This window comes from Chlorocebus sabaeus, chromosome X (genome assembly GCF_047675955.1).
Source record: "Chlorocebus sabaeus isolate Y175 chromosome X, mChlSab1.0.hap1, whole genome shotgun sequence".
NCBI classification, from domain to species: Eukaryota; Metazoa; Chordata; class Mammalia; order Primates; family Cercopithecidae; genus Chlorocebus; species Chlorocebus sabaeus.
This window is the reverse complement of record NC_132933.1, coordinates 43,657,175-43,684,377: the sequence shown is the minus strand read 5'-3', so window position 1 is coordinate 43,684,377 and position 27,203 is coordinate 43,657,175. Positions and strand designations below refer to the sequence as shown.

At 36.0% G+C, this 27,203-nt stretch overlaps 1 protein-coding gene across 11 annotated transcripts in view; it reads right to left on the bottom strand.

The window, feature by feature from the left end:
- Positions 1 to 27,203, bottom strand: part of ACSL4 (acyl-CoA synthetase long chain family member 4) — a 95,708-nt gene that overhangs the window by 12,393 nt on the left and 56,112 nt on the right. For 7 of the 11 annotated variants that reach the window (XM_073013460.1, XM_073013462.1, XM_073013464.1 and 4 more), the window contains 7 exons: positions 24,900 to 24,971; positions 20,286 to 20,425; positions 19,405 to 19,577; positions 16,653 to 16,727; positions 14,443 to 14,634; positions 12,742 to 12,856; positions 10,595 to 10,752 (listed from right to left, as the gene is read on the bottom strand). In XM_073013460.1, coding sequence (XP_072869561.1) covers positions 10,595 to 10,752; positions 12,742 to 12,856; positions 14,443 to 14,634; positions 16,653 to 16,727; positions 19,405 to 19,577; positions 20,286 to 20,425; positions 24,900 to 24,971 — 925 coding nt within the window. Of the gene's footprint in view, positions 1 to 359; positions 3,228 to 10,594; positions 10,753 to 12,741; positions 12,857 to 14,442; positions 14,635 to 16,652; positions 16,728 to 19,404; positions 19,578 to 20,285; positions 20,426 to 24,899; positions 24,972 to 27,203 lie in introns of those variants that run through there. The other 4 variants (XM_037989018.2, XM_037989020.2, XM_037989021.2 and 1 more) reach the window with 1 other exon arrangement.

Below are 27,203 nucleotides of genomic sequence, written 5' to 3'. Positions count from 1 at the left end.
AAATAGAGCTCTTAATGCCATTTTATACACACCCTCATATAACTCAAATTAATTTCTCTCTAAAATATTAATTAGCCTAAAAGTAGCAGTTATAATTTGGTAGCACCTACTGATAATCCATGTTTTGTCCCAAAGTATCAGTGTTACAAAGGGGTTTTACTCTATTGACTGGATCAAAGTAACAGTTTGGGATTCAAATACTCTGAACTAAAGGATGGGACTATACAAGCCTGTTTAATTGCTTAATGCAATTCTACAAACTTGGAAATGGGTACTTTAAAAATATGTGTTTAAAACGTTGGCTAATAATCTTCAGACTTGGAGATTTTCTCTCAATGCATAATGAAGTACAAATTGGCTTGATAACATGGGTGAATTTATTTCTTAAGATTTGAGTGCAAACTTAAAAACAAGAACAAAGCTTTTCATCAAGAATAAACACAAAATCTCAACAATTCTGCAATCGTGCATTTTAACAGAAAGTACAAATACGAATACATTATCATTTGTAACTGCATTTAAAAATTAAAATATGTCTCTCCAAATCCAAAACACCACACAATCTTTATCTGTTCTCATCTTGTTACCTTAGAAACGTTTGTCATATGCTATCAGGAAAATATAGGCAAGAATCACTAATCAGTTATTCATGATCAAAGAAACATGAATCTCCTTAACTGTGACTTTTGGAATCATTTATCTATATTTCTGAAATATCACACAATTATACCCTCCACTCTAGAGAAAAAAAGAATAAATACAAATATCAAGGAGGCAGGAACATTCACGGAATTAAAGCAAAAGTCACAAGTGTTTGACTTAGAAATGTCCATATTGTAGTAAATTTTTAAAGTACAACTTTATTTGATGGCTGACATGTATGTAATAATTGTGAGCAATTTAAACAGTATAAAAATGTGAGATCAAAATCTTTAAATACTTGAAAAGTCACTATGAATATGGAAAGATTTGCTTACATAAACATGTATATTTTTGGATGGAAAATCAAGGGGTAGTGGCATCTCCCTGGTCCCTTAACAATGTTTGGATTTTTGCAAAGAATTAGCAGCACCCAACCTTAAGTGTTAATGATGTGTTTCTACAGGACCTATATAACAGATCAGTTGGCAGTGTTCCAGCTTTTGGGAGTCGGGGGCGGATCGGGGGTGCAAATATCTGAGATAAGACAGTGCATGCACTCACACATTTAAAATCACCATTCTAAATGGGAAAAAAAAAAATCACATATTGGAAAAGTCTAAGAAACTCATTCTTAATGGGTAAACAGCAGGGCAGGAATAAAAGCTGAATAGTAGTCTACTTGATAATAATGGTTTTTCACTCTTCAAAGGCAAGTTGGGAAGAATGAGAATACTCACATACACATAACTCCAGGGAAAACTTGCCTAAAATTTTACCTTGCAAAACACTGAACAGAAATCTTTACAAAAACCTTCATTCTTGTTTATAATACTTGATTTTTCCCTTATTACCACCATATGCATAACATTTAAGTATTTTCTTTATAAATATTTTAGAGCAAAAAGAATTTGTTTTGTTGCAATGGTGGCCCACATCTGTACAAAACAACATAAGCAACTCACACACACACACACACACATATATATGTATATATGCATATATATATAAAATGATTAAGAAAAAGTGCAAAGAGTAACAGTATTAAGATTTTTTGTGTTTTACAGTAACTATGGTTCAAGTGTGAATATTTATCAGGGATATATAATCCCAGGTTTTAATTAAAGATTCAAAAAGAAACCACACTCCCAAGTTACTGCACAAACATCAGTCCCTTATCAAGTAACTCTGCCCTTCTCCCAAATCTAGTATTTCCAGTTTCTAAGCTCTTCCCAAACAGGAAAAAATGGTAACAGTGTTTTCTTCCCTTTAACTTCCCAAAACTCATCCAAGTTAATCACCTGTAAGTTCGAGCAAGATATTGGGGAAGTCATTCATTATAACCCGCTTTGCTAAAATTAAAGCAAAATGAAAGGCTTCCTGAAATGCAAACTACTGATCAAGAATCAAATCAGCAACAGCAAACAGACCTTAAATTACAAATGTAATTTACTACATGTACATTTTAAAATCAATCCCTGTTATCAAAGATAAATTCAGAGTTTAAATCTCTTTCCCAGGTTCAGTGCTGTGCAAGGGTTCTAATTCCAAATACTTACGATTTTATCATCTTTTCTAAGAGAAAATGTTTGCCTGTTAACTTTTTACCTTCCTGTCATTTTGCTCTTGGTCTCAGCTTTTCAGTTTGAATAAACACAGAAAGGCAATTTTCAGCATTTCAAACAATGTACTTTCCTCTTAAGTCATTCAAATAATTACAGTTATTTTTAGATCTCAAAGTTTCAAAAAAGCAGCTCAATTTCCCTTTAAATATATTACTAGATATTTTTTGGTGTTGTGTATGTTGTTTTATTCTTACTTTAGGCACTGCAATTATTCACAACATTACAATGACTCTATATCTAACCTATGCAACAATTATAATCTTAATACCTTCTAAGGTATTGTTTGATTTTGTGTATTATATTACTATTGAATTTTTCCTTCAAGATAAATGGTTGGAAGAGAATTTTAAAGCCCTGCAGCACTTTTGCTTTGAGTAGTGTTAATACATATTTTCTGTCATGCTTAATATTTAAACTTCTTCTGAAATAGGAAGACAAGAGGCATTGGAAGCTGCGAATTTCCTCAAACTACATTCTACTCCAACTCCGATTTATTTTGTTCAACATTAAATATTCTTCTTTACAAAAACAAGTATATCTTAGGCTAATTTTTAAAAACAGAATTTCTGCTCTATAATAACACAGCTAAAGGGAAATAACTTTTCAATTTCAGCTGCACTAGAACTATGCAAAACTAAGTTAAAGTAAACTGGACAACAATTTTAATAACTTTTGGTTTTGTTTTCTTTTTACTGTATCTTTAGAATGATATACCTTACATTCTAACAGCTCAACAAAGGCTTAATATTCTAGAAGTGAAAAACCACCAGGCTACCTCCTGCACAACTGTCAATAAGAGAGCATTTTATTTGCCCCCATACATTCGTTCAATGTCTTTGAGGTAATGGTTCTTCAGCTCCTTCCTTTTCAGTTTGAAAGCATCAGTTACCAAACCAGTTTCAGGGGTCCATGGCTCTGGGCTTAATCGAACCTTGATTGGAATTTCAAATCGCTCCAATTTCACTGAAATTAGAAGGGAAAAGATGGGAGAAAAGGAGAGGGGGGGAAAGAGAGGAGAAAGGAGTGGGGACAGGGAAAGAAGGGGAAGGAGAAGCAATTAATAAAATATGAGTTTTTCAGGATTTACCTAGATGATTCAGGTGCTGAATCACCAATCACCACAAACTTATTTAATGGTATACTAGATAGTTTACTAATGCTACTTCTACCTTACAATTTCATTTCATATTTCTCAAAGTATACATAAGTTGTTTCAGTTGGATAGTTTTAGTCTCTGTGGTTTTTAATATACATGCATATACACATTATACTCACACACACACACAAACACACACATCTTCCTCTTCAGAGATTTTATATTTGCCTGAGATGGTCTTTCTCAATATAGTTGTGTGTCACTTCCATACTTTATCTGTATGTCTCAAATGCCACCTCTCCAGAGAGGACTTCCCTGATCACTCATAACAAAAGAGAAGTACCTTTGTCTCTCTATATCTTCTTAACACTATGCTTTGTTCAAAGTAGTTATCACCACCCAACATATTATATATTTGTCTCGCCATGGAGCTAAAATGTAAGATCCATAAAAGCAAGGTCTTTTATTTTTTCACTGTCATCCATAGGGTTGAGAGCCCTCCATAAATACATACAAGTTTATTAATTCATTCTACAGAAAATTCTCTAGACAAATATTCTTTATAAACTTTAGTATATATTCAAATACAGATAAAAAAGGGGATTGTGAATTTCATATCTTTAAATGGTATTAAAACTGATGCAATGAATATTGTATTTGAGTTAGACAACCTAATACATATTGGAAAAAATATAAGGAAGGACATAAAGATAATTAATGTAGTATTAATACTTTCAAATTCCATAAATTATATGCCATCAAGTTATTTATTATGACTACAAGGGTAATTCTTTAAATTATGGAGGCCTATTAACAGTAATGTTAATCAATAGATGAGCCTTATTTTATGTGATTATTTAAAACAGCAATTGCCAAGAAGCAAACATTGGCACATTTTTAAAAACTACTAAAAAATAGCCTAGATGACTTTAGAAATGATTTGGTTTCAGTGGCAAGCACAAAGAACTCACATTCACCGAAGTTCTTTTCTAGTACTAGTCTATGTTTTATGAAAGTTTGGTTGAACTAGTGAGTTTCTCACTAAAATGACAGAAAAATATAAAGTTGAGTATGAAAAATATCTTTTAAATCTAACTTAGAACCAACTTCCTACAAATAATGCCTGAATAGGTCATAAAGGAACATAAAACTTGCTTGAATTAACCAGGTCTACTCTGTTAATAAAGTACAGCTCCATTACACAGAGGTTCATAAAATAAGCCTATCTGCTCCCAAGGTCACATTTAGAACTCAAGTAAACAGTTAAATTCTCAGGTACAGATTTGGCCCCCCAATTTTTTATTTTATTTTACTTTTCTTACATACATAGGTGCTAGTCCAGAAACACTGACAAAATTGGGACAAGGCAAGCACATTATTTCAGTTACACACAAGCAAATGAAAGCAGGCTGCAAACAATCTTTCTATTTAGTTAAATTCCTGCTTTAAAGCCAGAGAAATAAAGACAGCTATAGAGGTTTCATCTTGAAAACTCCTAAACATTATCTAATACCCCAAGCCATAGGAAGCAATGGGCTATCACAGTTTCCCGTAAATAGAATAAATTGCCAACAAGTGAGAAAGGTTAGGGGAAGGAAAAACAAACAAAACCAACAAAAATGTGGCATTTTTATCTGAATTAACTACAACATTATGAAACGTGACCTGCAGGTGGCAGCAAATATCGATTTTCATAGCCATTGGAAGTCGCTCAAATCACCCAAAAACAAGTATTTTGCATTCTTATGACACTATGTATACCTCACACAATTATACTTAAAATATGAAGAGGCCTGCTATGAAAGATGTATAACTTCCGACAGATTTGCTGAATATAATCAAAACTATTTTACACTTTTTTGCATAAGTCTCCGAAATTATAATTTGCAAAATGTTGGCAAGATAAATCCTTTGTGGCACAAAAGGCTTATGATTTATACATTTAGCTCATGATTACCACTCATTATCCAAATCATGAGTTACATGCCTCACTCCAAGCACAGGAAAGTTATGAGGACCTAGTGGGTCCTAGGATTTTATTCTGCCTTCTAACAAAGTGGGATACAGCTTGACTTCCCCCATTGTTGCTTTTACACAATTAAATATGCAATGGAAAATTATTCAAGTCACATTCTAATCCATTAATATATTCAGAGGATGGCTAAGAATAACGACAGTGCACCTCTGATGGTTAGCCTTTTGGTTGAAATACTATATATTTCTTGAAATACTATATTTAAAGAAAATACTATATTTGAAATGCTATACTTAAATACTTAAAGAAAATACTATATATTTTTGGGAATACTATATTGAAGGCAAATCAGGCCTTGTATCAAAAAAGGTTCTGGGAGCTTGGTGTCATTAATATGAAAGTGTGTTATATCAATAATATTGTAACAAAACCATCTTGAAGAAGGAAATATTATGTCACACTGTTTTTATAGGTATAAAATAAATAAGCTTTTTCAATCTGATTATGTTAATAGGCAATTGTCATTTAAAACTTTACAGTATCTAGAATTCAGAAAATTATTCTTGGGGAGAAATTAGTTTTCAGATAGAAAAACTATTACTACAAACTATATTTTTAATCCCAAATGGAACCTAAGTAGTTAATATTTTTAATAAATAAAAATAATAGGAGCCCAGAGTTAGGGAAATAGGTATATTCATGTATCTCTGATTGGAATATAAACCGGTTCAGTTTTCCTGGGGAGAGGCAGCAATTTGGCAATGAGGAAAAAAGTCTTTAAAATATATATTCTCTTTGACTCAGAAATTCCGTTTCTAGGAATTCACACTAAGAAAATAATCACATAAGAAAATAATTGAGTATACAAGATTCGTGTTATATTTGTTTACAGTGATGGGGAAGAAGGTGAAACTCACCTAAAAATCTAACAGGGACTTTAAATGGCTATTTATGTACTGGGACTATTTAGTATTTAAAATGATACTGTAATTTTCTATTTACTGACATAGAAAAACTTTGATTATGTTGACAGGTTAAGTATATATACCAAAATGTAATCTCACCACCCAAAGATAAACTACTCTCAAGTGATTTTGACTTCCTTCTTTATAATATTCTGTTGTCCAATATTTTATAATGAGTATAGATAACCTATAATCAGAAAAAAATGATATTTTTATTTGTAAGAGAAAAACAATGGGTTAAAATTAGGTTAAGAGCTTCCAACAGAACATGAAGAGTATACAGTTTTTCTCTGTTCTGCCTAAAAAAGAATTTAAATTGTTTAGAATAATTTAAAAATGAAAAAGGTATTAACCACCAGGCAAAAAGTGAAACAAGAGAAAAAGAGCACTGAATGAGAAAGTGCAACAAAATCTTAGAAGACAAAAAGCAAAGGAATTTGTGGTAATTAAGTTAAGGCTGAGGGATCCAAAGCAACTACCAACAAAAGAAGTTGCCAACAAGCAGCAAACTGCCCTCACAGTAGAGCCTGGGCAAGTGCCCTCTAAGCCTGTGCTTCTGAAGATAGAGATGAGGGGTAAAGCTGGAAACAGCAGCACCGGGCTCCAGCCTGTTTAGAGAATAGTTCTCCCTCACCCTGTGCTGCTCTTCCCAAAGCCGTTTGTAGGCAGGTCTACTTTTTGGAAAAACTGAAGCAGAGACTCGGGACTCAAAGACATTAGGTACAACAGAAGGAGGGAGTAAAGCTGAAAAGAGAAGGATTCAGTGAGGGTGAGACCCACGGCTCTCCCATCCCCCCAGTAACTCCTTTACCTCTTTTGGGTACCAGAATTCTGGCAGTCAGGCTAATATCACTGGGCAAGAGACTGGAGAAATCTCCTTTGGAGAAATAGAATGACTTAAGAGAAAAAGACACTAACATTGGAATGCCTTTTCAGTGAAGCCCAGTAAGCTTTCCAAACAGTTTTTTAGTACCTGGTTCTTAAATACGGACATACAAGGATCAGCAGACACTTGCGACTCAATGACCAAAGCAAGCGTAAAGTGCAACTTGGAGGTAAAAGAGACAATGACAGGAGAGGAAAACTACATTAAAAGGATTCCTTTTAGTATCCTCAGAGGAATAAGAGACAATGCATTGACTGCATCCATGAAAGAGCAACAGGGTGCTATTAAAAGGAACACTGAGAGGACAGGAACAAGCTCCTGAAAATTAAAATTCTGATATTGGAAACTGGAAATTCAGTAGACAGAAGAGATGATAAAGTTGAGAGACTCTGCCAGAATATTAAATAAGAAGAGAAATAAAAAATTTTTTAAAGGATAATAAAATTAGAGGATGAAAGCTGGAAGTCCAACAGCCATATAAAAGTAGTCCCAGAAACAGACATACAGGGTGGGGGGAATTATGGGGAAAAAAGCAAATGAACGAACAAAAGATAAATTAACATTTCCCAGAACTGAAGGGCAGAGATCTCCATACTGAAAGGGCCCACCCCAAGTATGTGCAATGATAAATGATCAAAGACCCACACCAAGATACATCATTATGAACTATCAAAACACCAGAAATTAACATAATGACTCTGAAAGCTATGAGAGATAAAATAGATCATACACAAAGGAATGGGAATCAGGATGCAACACTGGAGTTGGAAGACAACAAAGCCAAGTCTGCAAAGTGTTCAGGAAAAATGATTTAGAATTTATCATTCTAAGCTATGCCAAGACACATCTCAAGGGTGAGGACAGAATAAAAACATATTCAGACATGCAAGCACAGTCTCAAGAATTTACCTCCCATGCACCTTTCTCAGGAAGCTGCTGAAGGATGTGCTCTACCCAAACTGGCGAGTAAACCAGGAAAAAGACAGATATGAGATCCAGGAAACAGGATCCAACATAGGAGAGAAGCAAAGGAAATTCCCAGGATGATAGTAAAGGGAAGCCTTGGGGAGCAAATAGTCTAAATTTCAGCACAAGGATAAAGGGCTCTAAGAAGTATGTCTCTGAAAACAAAAATACAGACACACTATCCTTTCCTGTATTAGGGAGAATTTTTATAATTTTATCAAAGTTTGGAAGAAGAGTTAAGAATAGGTATACAAAAAACTAATGAAGAGAGGAAATTTTAAGATCCAGGGAAACACAAAAAATTGTCCAAGAAAGGAAATATAATCATAAAACACTATGTAATTCAGCTGTGAATATTTTCATAGTCATAATGGAAACCTGGGGATAAAATGCGAATTGTACTATATATTGGAAAAGAAAAAGTGTGTGGTGGGGAAGGGGAGGAGAATGGTAATAAGAAAGCTAAATCATCTTCTATGGTTAGTGGTCCATAAAAGTCTACAACATCATAAATGAAAAATTCAAGGAGGAGCAATATAACCATTTTCTTTAGAAAAATGGAGACGAATGCCAGAAACTTTAAAAAAAACAACTAAAGTTGAAGACAGATGAGACTTGGGGAAAAGAGGGATACAATATGGGCTGCTTTTTGTTGCAAGTCCATAATACTGATATTTTTAAAACGATATATACTTGTTATATTGACAACATTGAAACTTAAAAAAAAAATGGAATCCCTTGTTGGGAAAAAGGGGGAAAAAAGCCTACTATTGAACTTGAGCATTAATTTTTAATCTCTTTAATTTTCCAATCAATGTTCCAATAAGCTTTGTCAGTCCTTTCTGCTAATGTCAAACTGCTGATTACTCTCTTTCCTGAAACTCTCTTAGCAGTGCTCTGCATGGGCATTGCTCTCCTGGCATCTTGCCAATCATGCTTCCCACACACATCTCTTTCTTCATCCATTCCTTATATGCTGGTGTTATCCAGAGACCCATCTGCAGCCTTCTGTTCTCCCTTTACAATCTCGCCCAAGGTTGGCCCATCTTCTTTCATGGTTTCAATTATCCCTGAGTCTATAGTATAGTCCAGGCCTCTCCCAATAAAATTTGGACTATACACAACCGCCTGCTGGGCATTTTAACTTTGATTAATCCAAAAGATGTTTCAAACTACGTGTGTCCCATACTGACCTCATCATCTTCTTGTATATGCTGGCTCTTCCTCTTGTATTTTCTAGCTCAACCAGTAGTAGTATTTACCTTGTCACTTCAGCTACAAATCTGGGGGCCCTCCTAGACTCCTCTTTTCCTTTATCTACATTATCCAATTAATAATTAAAGTGTGCCAATTTTGCTTCATAAACGTTTCCTGATTCCCTGCTTCCGGCCCTCATTACTCACCACCCCCCAGTCTAGGTATCTCCTACAGTCCTCTTCAACTGGCCTTCTGCCTCAGTCCAGTCCCCCTCAAATTCATCTTCAGCACGGCCTCCAGAGTGACTGCATCTCTCCAAAATGCAAACCTGACCACACCACTAACCTAGTCAAACCTGCCAATGGCTCCTCACTGCCTACAGGATTACATCCAAATTTCTGAACACAGCATAGAAGGTACTACACAACTTGGCCTCTGCCAACCTCTACAGCCTTACCTCATAGTTTGTACTGTACCAGTAACACCAGACACCTTGTAGTTCCCTGCACACATCATCCTTTTCATACCTATTTGCCTTTACTCATGTTGCTTCTTGGCCTAGAATGCCCAACCTAGTTAACTTCTAATTAACCCTTAAGAATAAGCTTAAGTGACATCTCTTCCACGTCCTCCCAAGTAGGTTGGGCACCCCCATCTGTGGTACTATGATTCTGTTCATCTCTCTATTGCTGTTAAGATTGTTGTCTCTCTCATGTGCCCCTCTCACCTGATACTGAACTACATGAGAACAAGAAATGAGTCTTACTATTTTCTGTATTCCTAGTGTGTAACACAATTGCTGGCATATACTATATAAGCAGATTTTCTCCAATTGGTTATTAACGTACCATCTGAGACAGTCCATTTACAGAGCCAAAGTATACACACAAAAGCATAATCATGGTTATAACACTATTTACTAAACTTAGAGTTATTAATTTCTGCTTTGCAGACACAAAGTAGATTTATGTAACATATCTACCCAAAGATGGACCATTCCAAACACAGGCTAGATGACCACTTTGGGAAAGATGTTGAAACATGCAATAAAGAACTAGATAGGTTATTTTACCATACGACACTGAAGGATCCTTCCAACATGGAAATCCATTATACATATTTAAGAAACAGGTTTCTTAAAATCCTGTATTTTATTATTAAAGTGAACATCTTGAAGAGCCTAATGCAAAAGACATCATTAGATGACTTTTAGGGACTACACCAGTCTAGCAATTTCTTACTTACTGGCATTTGCAGCTTCTCGAATTTCTTTCAGTATTTCAGCTTCCATAGCAGGATTATTGCAGATATCAACCCAAGTTCCTTCTACCCCTTTCTGTTGTGCCAAGAGTGTCAACCTTTTCTGATTAGGAACCACAAAACTGATCACATAGGACTGGTCACTAAAAAAATAGAAAATAAAATAGAAATGAAAGGGTTGAGAAAAGTTATTCATAAATTAGTCAATGAAACAGTACAGTACAGATAAAGTTTCATTAGGAAATAATAAAACCCATAGTACCAGCATAAAGACAGACATATAGACCAATGGAACAGAGAAAATAGAAGTAAACCCTTGTATCTATGGAGAAATGATCTTCGACAAGGGTGTTAAGACCACTCAATGAGGAAAGGACAGTCTCGTCAACAAATGGTACTGGGAAAACTGGATATCCACATGCAATGAATGAAGGAGAACCTTTACCTTACAACATATACAAAAATTAGCTCAAAATGGATCAAAAATCTAAACATTGAAGAGCTATTAAGTTGGTGCAAAAGTAATTGACATTAATGGCAAAAACTGAAATTACTTTTGCACCAATCTAATAAAACTATAAAACTGCTAGAAAAAAAAAAATAAACACAAGAAACACTTTATGAGAATAGATTTGGCAATATTTCCTGGTTGTGACATCAAAAGCAAAGGCAACAAAAGCAAAAACAGATAACTGGGACTGTATCAAAATTAAAAACTTCTGTGTATCAAAAGACTCAATCAGCAGAGTAAAAAGACAATCTATGGAATAGAAAAAAAGATTTGCAAATCATATATCTGATAAGGGGTTAATAAACACAATATATAATTTCCATAATTCAATAACAAAAAAACAAATAGCTCAATTAAATAATGAACAAAGAACTTGAATAGACATTTCTCCAGAGATAATATATGAATGGCCAACAATCACAGGAAAAGGTGCTCAGTGGCACTAATCATTAGAAAAATACAAATCAAAACCAAAACAAAATATCCCCTCACATCCATGAGGATGACTACTATATAAAACAAACAAGTGCTAATGAAGAAGTGGAGGAACTAGAATGTTTGTGTACTGTTGCAGGAATGTAAAAATGGTGCTGTTGCTATGGAAAACAGTATCACTCTTCCTTAAAAAATTAAAAATAGAACTGTCATATCATCCAGCAATTCCACATCTAGGTATCTATCCACATAATTGAAAGCAGGATCTCAAAGAGATATTTGCATACCCATTTTCCTAGAAGCATTATTCACAACAGCCAAGAGGGGGTAGCAACCAAAATGTGCACTGACAATGAATATATAAACAAAATACATTATATGGATACAATGGAATATTGTTAAGCCTTTAAAATGAAGGAAATTCTGACATGCACTATAACATGGATAATCCTTGAGGGCATTATACTAAGGGAATTAAGCCAATCACAAAAAGACAAAAACTGTATCATTCTACTTATGTGAGATTTCTAGAGAAGTCAAATTCATAGAAACAGAAAGTAGAATGGTGGGTCCCAGGGGAAGGAGGGAGGAGGAATGGGAGTTGTTGTTTAATGGGTATAGTTTCCATTTTACAAGAAAAAAAGGTCTGGAGATTGGCTGCATGCCAATGTAAATATACACAACACTACTGAACTGTACATTTATAAACAGTTAAGATAGTAAATCTTATGTTATATGCTTTTTACCACAATCACAATTTTTAAAAAAGAATAAAATCCATAAAAATAAGACATACCAACATATAAAGAAAATGGCTCAGTCTCTTAGGCTTTTGATTTAGAAAAACTTGGGTTCAAAATCCATCTCAACATGTAGTAGTTGTGTTACTTTTTTTGGGAAAATTACTTATGCTAAGTCTCAGTTGTCACGGATGTTAAACGAAGTAACTTGTCGCATAGCTAAGTATTTAGCAAGATGCAGGTGTCCAAAAACATAGTTAACATGTCTGAGTTATCTCAAATGATCTTCAAGCTGTTGATTCAATAACTTTCATAAATGTACAATTCCCCAGATCTGATGAAAATTCTAAGAGGAGTCTATGTTACCCTTATGATAATACGTAATCACATTATTTTCTAAATATCTTTTGACTTAGGAAACAAAAAATACAACTTTGGAAAGTTACCTTTTGGCAAAAGCACAGATGTTGTCAATAAGTGGACAATTCTTCAGTGCAGCTTCTACTTTCCCAAGAGATACATATTCTCCTGCTTGTAACTTTACTAGATCTTTCTTACGATCTGTAAGTCATAAAGAATGTTAAGTCAGCCATAGTTTGTTTTACTAAGGTATATGCAATTCTGACTGTCTTCTTTAAATATCATTGCCTTAATTGTTACTTACAAAACTACTTCTTCTAAAATTATTATTAGGCTGGTGCAAAAGTAATTGTGGTTTTTGCCATTACTTTTAAAATGGCAAAAACTGCATATATATAATGCTTGCCCATACACACCAGTTAAAAAGAAAATGCCTAGTTAAATAAGTATTGGCTAAAAGTTACACCTTATACCCAAAGCTTTAGCATCTTATTATAATCTTAAATATTATAATCAATTTAATAGAAGGAACTAGGACTTTGGAACATTCGATTTTAATGGTAACTCTGCCTGATACTAGCTAAGTGATCCTGGGCATGTCAGTTAGCCTCCTAATCCTCAAGTTTTATCAGAATAATGATGCCTACCTCATACAGATATATCCCACAATGTCTGGCATATAGAACACATTTAACACATGTTAATTCTCCTTTTCCACTTTTGACATTATCTTGTTAAAATGACAGTTCTCTAAGAAAGTGCTAGTACAGGATGGCACAGCTTGAATAATCATCACATGGCCTTGGAACCTTCGTGTGAGTGCTGATTTGCCTACCCATAGCCTGGGAACCCAGTCTACAGAAATAACCTTTGTGCAATTAAGGAACAAGGGGAAAATAAGCTTATTGTTTCTCAACTGAACCATGGTTCCTAGGAATTTCCCCAGCAGATCAAATTTCTAGATGAAGAACCAATTTTCCCAGGAAATCTCTAACTATATTCAGGTCAGATATCGTGAGGTCCAGCAATGGATTGAAATCAGTCACTGGATATAGGTGAGGAAACTCTGTGTCTTAAAAAAGACCTGACTGGGATCCTGCTGAGTGGTCCTCATCAGCAAGTTTTAACTTCTGCCTCATCCAAGTGAACAGCACATTCAGCCCATTTTGGAGTCATTTTTTGAACATAAAGGTCCACTTCAGTAGACTCAATAAGGACAATGCCAAAGTAACTGACATTCTGAGAACCGACTAGTGCTAAGGATTGATACTAATTTTCTAAGGTTCAGGCCTAGTTAGACCCATATAAATAGCCAACAGTAAAAAAAAAAAATATGAGCCCATGCTGCCCCATGGGTGGAGAGGTAAAGAGTGAGGAAGGCCTAGCATAGAGTATGTTACAGGAAATAGTTATATAAAATCACATGTGGTTGACCAAGAAAGACCTCCTCTGAGCTCTTTTTGTTTTCTCATTACCAATTTGCTATTTCCCTGTCCATTCTCTCTACACTCAATGTTGCTGTGGCTAGTGCTGCTAGTACTTACACTAAGGTTCAGGCTCTGTTTAGAATATTTTACATCTATCAACTCATTTAATCTTAACAACAGCCCTATAAGGTTGGTATTGTCCCTGTTTTGCTGATGGAGAAGCTCATACATAAGTTAAATAACTTGTCCAGAGTTTGAACTAATGGAACCACCAACTTTATTAATGACTGATCAATACTACCTTTCATATATATTGAAGTTATAAAACTAAAGAAAACCATAAAAAGAAAACATTCTGACCTATAATCTGTAAACATCCATCGGGGTGGAATTCTCCAATATCACCAGTGCAAAACCACCTTTGTCCATTTTCATCCACAGAATAATCCTCTGCTGTTTTCTCTTCATTTTTAAAATATCCCATGGAGATGTTCTGTCCACCAATTACGATTTCACCTCTGGGGTTTGGCTTGTCATTAATTGTATAACCACCTGGAAATCATAAAAGTAAATTAGTTATTATTCCACAACAAATTTCATTAATTCTTAAAGCTTGTATGTTAGTATTTTTCTGCTGATCAAATTTTATACCACTTTATGAGAGAACATTAGTTTATATTTATTAAGATTTACATGAGGATACTGGGTGACTGTGATTTTAAAAACACCAAGAAAGGCTCATTGATAATCACTACCAACAATCACCCATCTCAAACCTTCCCATACCATAACATTTCACACTTAGAACACCATTAGAGCTTAGTGTTCATAGAGCTCTGTTAAGATAAAATCACCCCCAGGAAGAGTAACACTTGAAGCTGTTATAAGTAAATTACTAACATACTGATATCAATGCATTTCAAATTTTTTCTAAGGAGGTTTTAACCAAAAAAAAACATGCAGTAAGTACCCAAAAATGGTAGCACCATAAAGTGAGAGGGAAAGGGGGGACTATGGGAAACAGGAAGAAAACTGTATTAATTTTACCTGCGGCCAGTCATGACTTTAAAAGTTCAAACACTAAACTAATTGACAATAACTACTAATATATTTTATCACTACTCATTACCTCTGTATTACTGAAGGAGGCTTACTTTAAGGAAAATATACAAAAATCTAAATTTGTAAACTAAAATATAGATTAGATTTTGTGTCATAAAAGGATTAAAATCAGGGTTCCTTTCAGCTGTTAGCTGCTCTGATAAAACTATTCAATATTTCAACATGATAAAACCCATTGTATGTAAAAAAAAAAAAAAAAAAACTGAGATCATTCCTACAGTATAAAGCCAAAGAGACTTCACGCAAGGAAAACTCCAAATACATGTTCAACAATGGACCTACTCCCCAAAACTGACATTAAGGCCCAGTACCAGGAAATCAGAAAATAAAAATTATAGTAAAACTTGTTGAGGAGATTTCTGCCTTTAAACATTTCTGTGATTCCACTGCCTAACAAATAAAAACTTACCTAATAAAATAATTCTGATGTTGATGTCCAAAACACATACACACATACTATTTTCTTCAGATTTTCATGGTAAAATTGGAATGCCATTACCATGGAAGAAGGGAAGACTAAGTCCCAAGGTGTAAAACTCTTGGGAATGCAACTGGCTTTTTAAAATGTGTTTTTAAAAAACAAATAGTCATTTGCTCATAGAGCACTGACAATAACACACATAATAAAAAAATGCTTTAGAAACTTAAAGTTTATGTTAGATAAAAATGCATTCATTTTCTTAGGGTTTGGACAACCTAAGGGTTACGTCCTACAAGGTAAATTGTACTTTAAATTTTTAGTCTGTGGTTCCATCCTAAGGTAACTATTCTCTTTTAAAATCTTAAGCATTTTAATTATTATTCTTTATCTGACATGGCTAGGCTGTTAATTATTTGTTTTATTTAACAATCTACTTTATTGTAGTTACTGTGTATGTTTAGTATCTTTCATTAAGAAGACTGGTTGATATTTGCCTTCAGCTAATTTATAGAAAGGATGATCACCAATATCTCTAGGTTTCTTCTAAGTGGCTTGTCTCTGCAGGTACATATAAAAATTAAACTATACAAATAGCTGGACAGTTGAGTCTCAACTATGAAAATCTTTTCTGGGGTCAAGATCTAAGAAGTTGGTGTATGTTTGCAACCCATCATTCTATCCCCTAAAAATCTGGGGTTTCTTTCTCAGCCCAAACATTCTCACTAGTAAAGTCAAGTTTCAAGGATCCTCACCTTCTCTAAACCCAGAAAGCTCCATTAAGAATTTTTTTTCTCTTTACCTTCAAGTATTGTCAAGCTCGGAATCATTAATCCTAGATTCTAGAGATTTTATTTTCCTCTTGGGAACCTAAAGATATCACTAAGGAAAAAGAACGCATGGGGACAGGCAATAGCAAACCAGCAGAGAATTATTTGCTTCCCCCAGACTTTAAAGAAATGAAAGTCATAAAGCTGACAGTAATTTTCAGCATATCTTGAATCACTAGAGCTTTTCATAAAATTCTTACCTTCCTGCCAGTCTTTTAGCTTAATTTCACAGCAAATAAGAGGGGCTCCAACTCTTCCAGTAGTATAGTCAGTTACTGTGAGGGAAAAAGTAACAGAGAGATTAACATACCACATTCCAGATTTGTACCAATGTACTGGGAATATCAGAGTTAGAGCCAGAGTCAGAAAAATGACAAAAGAAGGAGTGGAAAGTGTGATCATTTTTCAGTATTTCAACTCCATTTCAATAGTGCGATGGATTCCATTGTTGTTACATCATTTTTGCTTTTCATGGTTATATTTTATGTAATTAAGTACAAAAATCTGTTAAAGGAGGAGAGATGGCTCTACCGTTACCTACCTAAGATTGTCATAACATAGATTTTAATCGGAATTCCTGCTCTACCACTCACTGGCTGTGTAACATGGACAAGTAACTTAGCCTCTCTAAGCCTCCACTTCCTCATCTATGAAATGGAGATAGTAACAAAAGCTACTTCATACAGGGATGTGCTGTGAGGATTAAATGAGATGATACATGGACAATGCTTAACACTTCTTGGCACAAGCTAATCTTTCAAAAGATGCTAGCTGTTGTTATCAAACATCATCATGATGATGATATCCCTTTGCAATTTGTGATTATTGCTAGCAATAAACAAATATTTATGGACAGCCTATTATGTAAACAGCATTATATTAACTGTTGTGAAGAAAACACAGGAGAGATAAGAAGACCCTGCACTCAATGACCTTAGGAATGAACTGGGAAGAAATGCATGTGGAACAATTCAGAGAACATTTAAATACTAAACTGCATGGCACTGAAGGTGAGCACAATAGCAGCTTAGAGACTCAAACAATCAATGTAAAATGAAGTAGTTGGGAAAGACATTATTGAAAAGTGGGCATTAAAAGATGGTTGTGATCAATTAGCAAAAAGGACATTCCAAGAGAAGGGAAAAGAAAATACAGAGCGGTGAGACCAAGAATGCCTTCATGAGAAACAGTAAGAAGACTGGCTGGTCTGGAGAGAAGGGCCAGGCATGTTTATATGTGGGGAATAATGGAAAATGATGTTGGATAAGTACACTAGCGTCAGATTAAAGATGTCCTGAAAGCTAGGTAAAGAGGTGTTTAGATTTGATACATCAGATATCAAGCAGTGGGTGAGGTGGATGTATCTAATAGAAGGATACAGGATACATTAGAAGTGATGTAATGTAGGCAGACACAGCCGTTAAAAGGCTGTTAGGTCAGGCCAGGCGCAGTGGCTCATGCCTGTAATCCTAGTACTCTGGGAAGCTGAGGTGGGTGGATCACCTGAGGTCAGGAATTCGAGACCAGCCTGGCCAACATGGTGAAACCCCGCCTCTACTAAAAATACAAAACTTAGCTGGGTGTGGTGGCGCACGCCTGTAGTCCCAGCTACTCAGGAGGCTAAGGGAAGAGAATTGCTTGAACCTGGGAGGCAGAGGTTGCAGTGAGCTGAGATTGTGCCACTGCACTCCAGCCTGGGCAACAGAGCAAGACTCTGTCTCCAAAAAAAAAAAAAAAGGGGGTTTTAGGTCAGAGCAGAATGGAGCAATAAAATGTTGGATGACAAAGGTGGTATGGAGGGAAAGGAGAAACCTAATGAAGGAATGATCTGATGACATTTAAAGATATTTTAAAATAAGCAATCAGATGACTTCAAAGCTGATACCTGGAATGACTTTAAGGATGGTGATACCACTCACACAAACAAATAATTTGTCAATAGAGAGACAGTTTAGAATAATGGCATTGATTTCGGACACAATGAGTTTAAAGTGAAAATAAGATTATCCAAAAATACAATTTCTATACCCCAGTGTTTCTCAACCTAAAGTGATTTTGCCCCCCAGGGGATATCTGGCAATGTTTGGGGATACGTTTCATTGTCACAGCTGGGGTGAGCCCATAAATATCTGCTTTGGCAACTAAATATCCTGCAATGCATACAAGAGTCCTCAACAACAAAGAATCATCGGATTCAAAATCTGAACATTGTCAAGGTTGGGAAAATTCGCTTTAGGCTGTTGAAAAATAACAAACAGGAAAGCAAAGAAGTCAGGACAGGAACACAGATTTAAGGGGGAGCATAAAAGTGATACTTCATTTTTAATAGTACGGTTCTCCAAAGAAGCGATCATTTATAGAAAGAAGACTAAAGGACCAGGGTGACAGGATTTTGAGGACTGACTGTGTGGCATAAATATTTATAAGGCGACCGGGCATGGTGGCTCACCGCCTGTAATCCCAGCACTTTGGGAGGCCGAGGCAGGCAGATCACCTGAGGTCAGGAGTTCGAGACCAGCCTCGTCAACATGGTGAAACCCCGTCTTAAAAACACAAAAATTAGCGGGGCGTGGTGGCACACGCCTGTAATCCCAGCTACTTGGGAGGCTGAGGCAGGAGAATCGTTTGAACCCAGGAGGTGGAGGTTGCAGTGAGCCAAGATCATGCCATTGCACTCCAGCCTGGGCAACAAGAGTGAAACTCCGACTCAAAAAAAAAATTGTAAGGCTTAAAATAAAAGGGTCCACATGATACTTATAACTAAGAATTCATAAACTAAAACTACACTGATTTGCCACGAATCTGATATTAGTTAAGAGGTATTTTAAAGTTGCAATGAATCTGATATTAGTTAAGAGGTATTTTAAAGTTACCATGGTTTCCAAAGGTAATGCAAATATATTTTATTAGTAGCATCTGATACAGAATATTTACCACATTAATAATGCTTACCCTCAGTAACTGTCCCAGCACCACATGATTCTGTCAGTCCATAACCCTGGCCAATTGGGCAGCAGAAGCAGACATTCATGAATCGGTGTGTCTGAGGAGATAGTGGGGCCCCTCCAGACAGCATCATGCGGACATTCCCTCCCAGCAGAGCCTTCACCTTTTTAAATAGTAACCTTGATAAACGGAGGATAAATGATTTTAATGTACGCATACATTATTCTTGGCAACGCATTAATTGATAAGCTCTGGGAAAGATTCCTCAACTGGTTGAACATCTCAATGTCAGAATCACGGTGAGAATGAGAGGTTAACAAGGCAACAACCAGTAACGCCTTGAAAAAAATGCCAGAAAAAACTCTTCAAAAATGAAGAAAGATAATGTGCAGTATCGGGAAACTATGCTGACACAAGTAAATGATCACTTATGTTATCTCGCTTCCAATAAAAAATGCTTCCCCATCCCCACTCCTCAGTATCACATTTAAAATAACGGTTATGTTCATACACTTACAACACTATTTTATGAATACAATAAATCAGAAACCTTCATGCAATGAAGGTCACTTTTTTAGTTAGAAATGACATTTTTTAAACTCAAGTGTCTGATTCAAAAGTCTATTTTAGTTTTTCTTCATGAGACTCAATTTTATAAATAAATCTTAAATACATACTCAATTATTAAAATCTGTTAAATTGCCAAGATCAGAGTCCTCTGCTTGCTGTATGAACAATAAGACTTAGAATAAAAGAGAAATTCAACCTTATGATCATGGTGGTGATATTCAAATGAATTAAGTTTCCATTTATTTATTCATCTTCTGGATTTAAAAGCATAAAAAAATTTAAAGGCTCAAACTACAGAGCCTATGAAATGTACTTACAGATTGCAAAGAGGTGCATCATATCCCTTTTTGATCTGTTCCAATTTGTAATCATATCCTATCTTGAACAGAGTTTTCTGAATATAATTCATCTCTTGGACTTTGCTCATAACATTCTTATAAATTCTATCCATGATTTCCTGAAAGTTAAACAAAATATTCAATAATCTGAAAAGAATGGAGACAGTCTTTAGTTGAAGATACCTTACTTGCAACATCTTGGGTAAAAGTCATTAGCATAATGGACATATTTGTTTCTTTAATTATATAATTAATTTCACTGACTACTTGTTCACTACTTCAAAAAGACTAAGGACAGCTATAGGGGTTTCTTTAGTTCTATACATTAAGTTAATCTAATTTTTTTTTTTTTTTGAGATGGAGTCTCACTCTGTTGCCCAGGCTGGAGTACAGTGGCAGGATCTCGGCTCACTGCAAGCTCCACCTCCTGGGTTCATGCCATTCTCCTGCCTCAGCCTCCCCAGTAGCTGGGACTACTGGCCCCCATCACCCACCACACCCAGCTAAATTTTTTGTATTTTTAGTAGAACAAGGTTTCGCTGTGTTAGCCAGGCTGGTCTTGATTCCCTGACCTCGTGATCCGCCCGCCTTGGCCTCCCAAAGTGCTGTGATTACAGGCGTGAGCCACCGCGCCCGGCCAAGTTAATCTACATTTTTAAGAAATGTTAGCTCGAGTTTAGAGAATTTACTCAGCTGTCACCAAAAAAAAAAAAAAAAAAGAAATCTCTTTGTTACAATATATTCACTTATTCTCAAACAGTACCAAAATACCTATGTTGAATCTGTTCATGATGCTTTTCTCTTTTTTTACTACAACTTTGTAATCTTCTTACAGCGTGGCAGAAAGCATTAGTTTCTTAAAATCCTAAGTATCTATAGTTTAAGCATTTCTATTACATTTTAACAGAAGCAAAGAACATGATTCTTGCTCATACAAACTTGAAAAACTGGAAGTAGGACCAGGTTTAAGATATATTGACTCCAAGGTTAATACAAAACAAACAAAAAACCAAAGAGCCCAGACTACCACTAAATGATGTTATCTTGAAATTATTTAACACAAATTAACAAGAATTATTACATAAAGCACACCTGTTTATAAATACGTGTTTCCAAATACTTAAAATATCAATTATCAGTACAAATTAAGGTATGCTATAATGAATAACTTAATGGGCAGTTCTTTTAATATTAGAATAGAGCCACTCACAAATGAAGACAGCAGAACCATCCCTTAAAAAGGTTACCACAGCTCAGGCGCGGTGGCTCACGCCTGTAATCCCAGCACTTTGGGAGGCCCAGGTGGGTGAATCGTGAGGTCAGGAGTTCGAGACCAGCCTGGCCAAGATGGTGAAACCCCATCTCTACTAAAAATACAAAAATTAGCTGGGCGCGGTGGCAGGCGCCTGTAATCCCAGCTACTCAGGAGGCTGAGGCAGGAGAATTGCTTGAACCTGGGAGGCGGAGGTTGCAGTGAGCCGATATCACACCACTGCACTCTAGCCTGGGTGATAGAGCAAGACTCCGTCTCAAAAAAAAAAAAAAAGTTACCATTACATAGCACTCAAGCATGGTACAATATTGTTTTCTCCATTTCCACAAGAGGAGTCACTACTATATAACTGAAATATTTCTCTACATCTGTGACAGAATCCCCAATCATTCCCTAGCAGGACTTGAACATACTGTAACCATCCTTCTTAAAAAGCATATGAGATCTTTAAAAAGGGGGGTGGGGTGGGGGGAGGGGAGCAGGGGCAGGGGCTTGGGAATGAGACAGATGTGTGAGAACCATGTCTACTGTTCTTTCCAGCACTGGGTACTAATCATAGACTTAGGCAAGGCCTTGATGAGTAAGGAACATAACACAGTTGTAACATGTTGGCAGAGTTTATTGTTAGCACATTAAGTCACCCTTTATCTCAACCTAACATTACATGATGTTCAATGGAGCCACAGCTGATAAGTAGTGACTTATTCTGAATTCTCATTGTGAATGTTATAGTATTCAATCAATCTTTCATTCTGACCCAGGAAAGAAACAAACTCAAAAAACAGACTCTACCAAAAATAATTCTCAATAAAAAGTGTTTTTCTTTTAAATGGCCTATTTCTGGAGAAATAGGAGGAGCTAAAAAGGAAACCCGATAATATTTGATGAGGTGCCAATGGACTAGCAACATAGGAGACCATTTACTATCTCAAGGCCTCAAGGAATAAGAAAAGTGTCATTGGAACCTGGATGAGCACTCTAGCCATGGGAAAGACCTGGTTACAAACAATGGGAAGGAGACTAACCAACAGGGTCTTCTGACAACTGCTAAAATTTGCAGCCCAGCAGGAAAGGAGCAAAGGTAATAAGTGTGTAGACTCTCTCTCTTTCTGCCCTCTGATCTCTCATGAGGGCCTCCAATTGGCTGAACCCAACCAGAAGTCATAAGGCAAGGAAGCACTGGTAATTCGTGCATAGAACGTAGCCCCTCAAGACACAAAGTAAAGCAGGGGAGAACGGACAATGGGCAGTTAGAGGATAAGCAGCCTATGTGTTAACTGTGCTTATCCTTCAGGCCTAAAATCGGAGATCACTTCTTTTTTTATTATTATTATTTTTTTAATTATACTTTAAGTTCTAGGGTACATGCAGGTTTGTTACATATGTATACATGTGCCATGTTGGTGTGCTGCACCCATTAACTAGTCACTTACATTAGGTATATCTCCTAATGCTATAGCTCCCCCATCCCTGCACCGCACAACAGGCCCCAGTGTGTGATGTTCCCCTTCCTGTGTCCAAGTGTTCTCATTGTTCAATTCCCATTTATGAGTGAGAACATGCGGTGTTTGGTTTTTTGTCCTTGCGATAGTGTGCTGAGAATGGTTTCCAGCTTCGTCCATGTCCCTACAAAGGACACGAACTCATCCTTTTTTTATGGCTGCACAGTATTCCATGGTGTATATGTGCCACATTTTCTTAATCCAGTCTGCCACTGATGGACATTTGGGTTGGTTCCAAGTCTTTGCTATTGTGAATAGTGCCACAATAAACATACGTGTGCATGTGTCTTTACACCAGTTAGAATAGTGATCATTAAAAAGTCAGGAAACAACAGGTGCTGAAGAGGATGTGGAGAAATAGGAACACTTTTACACTGTTGGTGGGACTGTAAACTAATTCAACCATTGTGGAAGACAGTGTGGCGATTCCTCAGGGATCTAGAACTAGAAATACCATTTGACCCAGCCATCCCATTACTGGAGATTACTTCTTTAACACCTCAGCCCTTACCTCTTCCTATGTTATCTGATAAGGTTTGCTACGGAATTCTGTATGCTAGATAATAAAGCCAATGTATTGTTTTCCAAAATGAAATAATAACAAGAACATACAACAGTCCTAAATAACCAGCCATAGTGGTTAAGAAGACTGGTAGACTGATACTCCACCAGTATCAGATTGGTGGAGTTCAAACATTGATTCCATCACCTATGAGCTGTGTGGCTTTGGGGCAACTTTCCTTCTTTGTAAGATAGGGGTAACAGGGCCCACCTTGCAGTCTTAGAATTAAGTGAGATCATTTATCCAAGGCATTTCGCACAGTGCCTACCTAGCACATAGGAAGCACTGCACTAGCTATTATTAGCAACTTTATATTATGGTTTTAGTCAGAAGCCTCTTCTTTCTGTTTGAAAACTTTATGAATTATACAGAACCTCTAAATAAAAAGACAAAGTCTTCTCTGACCTATTCTACTTCTTTGTTATTTGGTAATTTTGCAATTAGAAGCTAAAATGACCATAAAGTATCTTCCATCTGTAATTCTCAGAAAAATCTGGACTGAATACTTTCTTATCTAATTTCACACTTTCCATATACCAAAGTAATTCTGTGAAAGATACTGGGATAAGATTTCAAGTCTGATCATAATATAAGCAGTAGCGACACACAGTCTTTCTGGAGTTTCTGAAGCATAAAAAAGCTAGAAGATATTTGATTACACAAATAAGAAACATGGTGTTAAATGTTTCAAAATTCATCATTACAAGGCTATAAAATGTAACATCTTGTTGTTTTTTTGTTTTTAAGGCAGTATTTCACATGAGGATTCTGAATATATAGAATTAAACATTTTTCCTTTGGGCGCTCTCTCCAATTTTCAGTTTACTTAATCACCGTAAGAGGGTTGGGAGGGCTTAGATCCTCGACCTTGTATATGATTCTTCAGCTCCCTAGGATGGCTTAAAGTTTCCTCATTTTTTAAATTAAGAGATTAAACAAGATGGTCTTCAGAGTATGTTCTACCTTAAAATGGTCTGACCAATTCTCACAGTAGGTAATCTGAACTAGGTCATTTTCATCACCTAATTTTCATGTATCAGCAAACTCAAACAGGCATACATTTCAAAAGCTTGCCATTTTGTCTTCCCCAGTACGGTACCTAAGATTTTAATGAACATATTTGCTATGATTTCAACAAGGTAAAATTATTTTAAAATGTAGACATATCTAAGAGTATTACTTTTTAAAAGGTCCAAGTACGAGCAATAAATTAAATAAACGATCCTCTTATGCTCATATTCATATTCTGTACTCACCGGAACAGCAGCCATAAGTGTGGGCTTCAGTACAGTACAGTCTCCTTTGCTTCCTTTTTTAATTTTGCTGGACTACATTAAAGAAAAAGTAAATATGATCAGGAAAACCAACCTTAACAAAACATGTTGTAATTCAAGTATTAATAACAAATATAGAAGTTACACATGGAATTTGAGCTGTTATTGCTCTGTGATTATCTGTTAACAACTATCATAACCTACAAGTCTCAAGTGTAAGTACTTTAGTGCTACAGATAACTGCTTCTAGCACATTTCACCTTCCTTAGAGGAGAAACCTTGATCCAGGATAAGAAGAGAATGGGATATTTTGATGAATCAAACATTCTTATTAATAACACACTATCAATTATAGCACAGACTACTACTACATTTTCAAAAAAAAAATGATTAAGACAGATATAACACTAAAACAAAATTGAAGGTGATTTTAACTTTCTTTGATTAACCAATAGGCAAAGCCACATCTTAAAGACACGACTATATGGCTGGGCGCGGTGGCTCAAGCCTGTAATCCCAGCACTTTGGGAGGCCAAGACGGGCGGATCACAAGGTCAGGAGATCGAGACCATCCTGGCTAACACAGTGAAACCCCGTCTCTACTAAAAAATACAAAAAACTAGCCGGGCGAGGTGGCGGGCGCCTGTAGTCCCAGCTACTCAGGAGGCTGAGGCAAGAGAATGGCATAAACCCGGGAGGCAGAGCTTGCAGTGAGCTGAGATCTGGCCACTGCACTCCAGCCTGGGCGACAGAGCGAGACTCCATCTCAAAAAAAAAAAAAAAAAAAAAGGAAAACTACTATGAACATCAATTAACATCATACTGAAACTCTAATTTGGTAATACCCTAGTTGGTAAGATACAGAGAACACTGCCAGGGACAAAGTAGAGATACACATATATATACAAAAATGTGCACATATTCTCTTTTTAACTTTCTTTCTTATACACATAAATACAATTTGGTATTTCAAATGTTAGATCAGTTGGTAGAAAAGTTGATAAAGTAACCCACTGAAAAAGCAAGATAAAAATAAAAATCTGCTATAACACAGTTCATTAGCCTGCAAGTTTAGGTGTTTGTCACACGTTAGCCATTACTAATACAGGAAAGAAGAAAACCAGCTGTTAAGCAGTGTGATCCATAAGAACTACCAGCTTGGCCATATAGAGGATGGTTCTCCTGATAGAACTAAATTGCCTTTCTCCTACTTTTCTTTAATATGGATAAAGGAGATAAAATAACTTGTTTTACGTGTGTGCAAGGATGTGCAAATTTGCAAGTGGAAACCTACACAGAAACCAGGTACACCACACACAGGAGGGCTGCTCTGCAGAGACAAAATGGGCTCTCATGTCCTTCAGGTCAGAGTTGCCCTCTGCAGGCTATTGACCAGTTCTTGCTACAGAGAGCAGTTCTAGGATAGCAGAAGCCACAAGAAGTCCTTCTTTGTTTTTTTTACTTAGTAATTTTATCAGTTATTTCGTCTTCTTGTGATCATAGTAATCCTGGTTATGACAATATTGCTATCATCAGTTGGCTCCAAATGTGATGCTTCTAGTCTCCTGCGTCCTTCTGATTTCCTATGTGAGGGAAGTTCCTGTGTTTTAGATTCCTAAAGATTGAGAGTCTTTACAATAGTTCATTTAAAAAGCAGGTGTGAATTTTATTGAACAGGCTTCTAATGTACTAGCTTAGCCTAAGAGACAGCAAGAATTAAGTCAGACCAGCAACAGACTCCAACTGTCCCTCCTTTCCCACACTGAGGCTACTGTTCTCAGAAAGGCAGTGAAAAATCAAAGAGTGGCTAGTCCCGGCTTCCAAATTCACAAAGGGAAAAAAAATTATACTGAAAGTTTACTGAAATGTTTTCTACATTTTGATAATGTCTCTGAGCATAAGAAAAACCCATGACAATAAAACATAATCATCAGAGATTTTACTAAATTTTTTTTAGAGTTTAAGCCTCAGTCTTATTGATAGGTCTACTTTGATTTTACTAGGTCAAGTTCTGTTTATCAACTGGATAGTGTATTTATTCATTCCATTACTATTCTAGCAGATTTTAAGTGTGAATTTATAGCTGAGTGGTATAGTCAAACACAGCAGCACCCTGTCATACAAAGATTGTGTTTCTTAAAGTAAAAACGTAGGAGTTGTTTGGAACAGAATGCTTTCTCACAGAAAAAGCCACTTTAAAAGGAGGCTGGATTCTTCTTTCAAAGAGAATCCAATGTGGTAATGACTAGGAGGGGACACAAGGGACATTCACGGGTATTGAAAATG